The sequence below is a fragment of the Diachasma alloeum genome, unplaced genomic scaffold (assembly GCF_001412515.2).
Source record: "Diachasma alloeum isolate Michigan unplaced genomic scaffold, Dall2.0 Dall_scaffold_00495, whole genome shotgun sequence".
Lineage (NCBI taxonomy): Eukaryota > Metazoa > Arthropoda > Insecta > Hymenoptera > Braconidae > Diachasma > Diachasma alloeum.
Window position 1 is genome coordinate 222400 of NW_021680628.1, and position 4203 is coordinate 226602.

At 45.8% G+C, this 4203-nt stretch overlaps 1 protein-coding gene across 1 annotated transcript; it reads right to left on the bottom strand.

Moving 5' to 3' along the window:
• Positions 1–288: 288 nt before the first annotated feature.
• LOC107042664 (CCHC-type zinc finger protein CG3800-like) lies at positions 289–675 on the bottom strand. The gene has a single exon (XM_015263809.1). It carries the CDS (start codon positions 673–675, stop codon positions 289–291), a length of 387 nt encoding a protein of 128 aa, XP_015119295.1.
• Between the last annotated feature and the right edge of the window lie 3528 nt (positions 676–4203).

Here is a 4203-nt window from a genome sequence, read left to right on the forward strand (position 1 = left end):
ACTAATCGATAGCAAGGCTTGGTGGGACGTAGCAACTGTAGAAATAGATTCTATCAATATTAGCCCTCACAAAGCCATTTTGTATGCTATCGCTCGTGGTATTTTGGACTAATCGATTCCTACAGGCCCAGATTGCAGCCTTCTTGCTAGCGTCAGTAATCCAGGATCCGGTGTCCAGGTGGCGATATGGCTCTGAGATGATGGCAAGATCGAGCTTCGACGCCCGCGCTGTCTGCATGAGCAAGTCGTGCGCTGTCTTACAATGGTTGAGATTGAGTCAGAGTACCTTTATCGTCGCTTGTTGAGCACCTTCTGGAGTGCCTCCTTATACACTGGACATTTACTGCTGCCAGCAATGTGAGCACAGTCTTCCGTGTTGCCTTTCTCAATGCACAAGGCGCATCGGGGTTTGTCTGTGCACTCTGAAGCCTTGTGCTCGGTAGCTGAGCATTTGATGCAGAGCTTAGACCGATCGACTGCACTCGTACACTTTGTGGCGAGATGTCCGTAGTACCCGCACTTTAAGCACTTTATCGGTCTCTCAACCCTCCTGATACAGCAACTGATCCCGCCTATCTTGATTTTCCCGTGCTCTTCCAGCATCTTCTTCGCAGCGGCTGCCGCGAGTGTCACTGAGGCAATCTGGGTTCCTCCAGATGCCTTACGCAAAGACATGACAGTCTCACGAGCTATTTTGAGCTCCTTCCCGGCTACTTTCTATAGGGCCTCGAGGACATCCTCCTTCGATGTGATCTCATCAAGTTCCTTTATCTCCAGATCCTCCTGTGGCCCCTTACTGAGTACCTCGGCTTCATCTCCAAGAAGACTTGCGATGGTTCTATGCAGCTGAGGAGCTCCATCGACCGTCTTCCTAGTCAAGATCAATATATCCCCGGTCGCCGTCCGGGAGATTTTATTGACAAAATCTTGAGCTTCCTCTGCAGAGACATCCTTCTTTACTCGGCGGAGAATATCAGAGTATTGATCCTTGTCCTTGGGTCGGACAATCAGGGCATCAGGTCTGGACACTGTACTCCTTGGAACCACGCTCCGTGTCGTATTTAAGGACCCTAAGAGTAAACTAGCTGCCGACTATTCTCCGCAAGTATCCCGGTACGTTGAACTTCACTAAAGCTTCGATGATACAGTCCCATTTGGCCGAGTTGAAAGCATTCTTAATATCTCGCGTCACTACTAAGCAGTATTTCTTCGTGCCATTCAGCCATCTTTTCCCTGAGATCGCGTCCCTGGCAGTGTTAACAATAAGGTTGATAGCGTCTAGGGTATATCAGCCTTTCTGGAACCCATATTGGTTGTCGGCCACCAGGGGTTCGACTGCTGCTTTTATCCTTTGATGTACGATACGCTTGAGGATCTTACCAGCGGTATCGAAGATGCAGAGAGCACGGTATGATGATGGGTCATCCGGTGGTTTGTTGTCTTCCGGGAGCAATACCAGCCTCTGCTGCTTCCACATGCACGGAAAGGTGCTCTCTCTTAAGCACTCGCTGTAGACGTCCAAGAACATCTCCGGCCTCGTGCGGATAGCTTACTTCAGGGCGATATTGGGGATTCTATCCAGCCCAGGGGCCTTGGTATTACCCACCCTATCGCAGGGTTCCATCAACTCTTCTCTGGTGATTGGTGGCAACATTATCTCTTCTTCTTGTTCATCAGGATGCTGGAGTTCTGGTTGTTGCGGGAACAATACTGTGACCATTTTCTTCAGCATCACATGACAGATAGGCGATGGCGTCGGTTGACTCTTGAGTTGTATCATCACCACCTTATATGGTCTTCTCCATGCATCACCTCATTATGAAGCTCACTCCAAGATTGTCTTTTACTGCGCTTGAGAGCCTTGCTGAGCTCCCGGCGTGCCGTCTTATATCTCTTCTGCCACTTCTCAAAGTCTGCCTTCTTACGGCTACGTTGAGCTAATCTCCTGGCAGCGTTACACTCCTTCCGTAGCACAGCGATCGTGTATTTCCACAAATACACTGGTGGATGCCGATTTGTGGTCCGTTTCCTCGTCAAGATGACATCACAGGCTTTGGTCACTCTTTCCATGATGCTGTGTGCTTTCCAAGTAGCGTTATGCTACTGATCGGACTATCGTCTAACGCTACTCTATAAGAGGTAGGATCGATGGTGCTCACTCTCCAGCCAAAGCAGTTGGTCTTTTTCGACGTTAATCCCAAATGTCGGTCCCACTCCGTGGCTTTTTCCATTCTCTGAGGGTCCAGTGTTGACTGGAGAAGCAGTATGGAGCACCAGCAAAGGCATTTCAGTGGAAGAAAACCCAGAGTCCCACGGAGTTGCCTGAGAGGAGGTGAAATCGTCTGGAGAGCATTCCGAAATGTTATCCAGGGTCTGAGTGCTAAAATTGAAGCCCTAGATCCGAGAAGAGACTCAAGATCATTCTCTTAACTCTGAGGAATAACGATAGTTAGAGAAAAGCTCCAGAAACCGGAGAGAATATGTCGTAACGTGATCAATTTTTACTGGGGATAAAAATGGACGTTATCTCGCCCTTTTCCCTTGGTAAAGTCAGAAAACTGAAACTCGATGATTGTGGGTGCCAGTTGTTCTGTGTCTCGACGGAAACAATAAACCGAAATTAGGTCGAAGCGGAAAAATACAACAAAACCAAAGATTCAAAAACACAAAAAAAACTTAAACCTAAGGGGGCCAAGGGAAAGGTGACAGGATGCTTGCGCTGCTCAGGGGGTCGGTTGTGGAGTGAGGGGTAGGTTCAGTTGGAGAACGGGTCACTGGGCTCTTATCCTAAAAGAAAGAAACGTAAGGCCAAAATTTAATACTGAAATGTACGGGTTTATACTCTAAAATTCAATAAAAGAGTAATAATCGTAATAATCGTCTCAAAAAAACCACAGTCTGCTCTGAGAGTGAGGGAAAGTGACCAAAAAATATACAGGGTGACCCAGTTAAAACAGCGCACCTGAATAACTCCTAAAAAAAGGGTTAAATGGAAAAATGTTTCATATGAAAAACGGAGGGTTTCGAGGGGGACATCCGATGTAAGCTTTATTTTGAGCTTGGAAGCTCATGCTTGCAAGCTGCAAGCACAAGGTGCACTGTTTTAAATGGCAACCACATTTTTCATCCCTACGAAACTTGTTTCTGTAATGGACCCGCGCGGTTGGGTTCAATTAGGGATGAATTACACGCGGGTAGATAATAGAAATAATTACTTTATTGGGAATTCGTTTTTTAATCATTAATTTAAAAGTTATTGAATAAATAAAACTCGGTTTGATACTGAATGTATCAAGGGAGTATAAAGTATAAAGAAGGTAATCAAAGAATTGACAAGTAATTGGCCCCGAGACAACGATTACACGAGTTTTTATCACCTCATGTAATACGATTGCATCAGGTCATTGTTCTTCGTCGCACACCCGCAAGGCATCGGGTGACGTCTTCCCGGTGTACGCGAAGGCCAGTCGTCGGGGCGCAAAGTGCTGACGCTGCACCCCAGTTATCTGTATTCGCCGTTAACTTCTGAAGTTTTATTCACGAGTTTTTCACGTTATTTTATATTTCTTCATTCCACTGTTTGTTTCGAATAACTTGTGCCACTTTCGTCACTTCATGTTATTCGAATAAGCAGTTGAATTTTGAGATGTTATTTGGGGCATAACATCCCTTCCCGCCAGGGAAGAAAATTACTACCCTCAGGAATTTTCTCTATTCACCCTAACTCACCGATATAAACCTTAATTAATAAGGTTTTTTACATTAATAATCAATATTACAAATTAAATACAATACATAAATTCTTATGCTACTTCGAAGCTAGGCGTTTCTCTTTTGGGTGCTGGCCAAGGTTTTCGACACCAGCAGTAAAGGGTTAGCCCCGAGATGAATGCTAGAATCACCATTACCCCGGTGAATATCGATGATGGGTGTGTAAGAAATTCTCGATAATCGAACTTCTTTTCTATCCGGTTCAGATCTTCTTTCTCAGCTGCCAGTTGCACGTGGAGCCCTTCCAGCTCTTTCACGTTTCCAACGACATTGTTCAGCTGGATGTCACTCAGATTGAATCTTCGTTGCTCGAGCTGAGTGGTGGTGACGTCATCTAACGTCAAGTTCAATTTTGGGTGAACATGAGCGTTGTATGTTACCTCATGTGACTTCCGCCCTCTTATGGTGAAGTCGGAAGCGACTATCTCGCAA

Bases quoted from the DNA above. Each gene is read 5' to 3' on its own strand.
- LOC107042664 (XM_015263809.1), bottom strand. From the start codon at position 675: ATGTCTTTGCGTAAGGCATCTGGAGGAACCCAGATTGCCTCAGTGACA.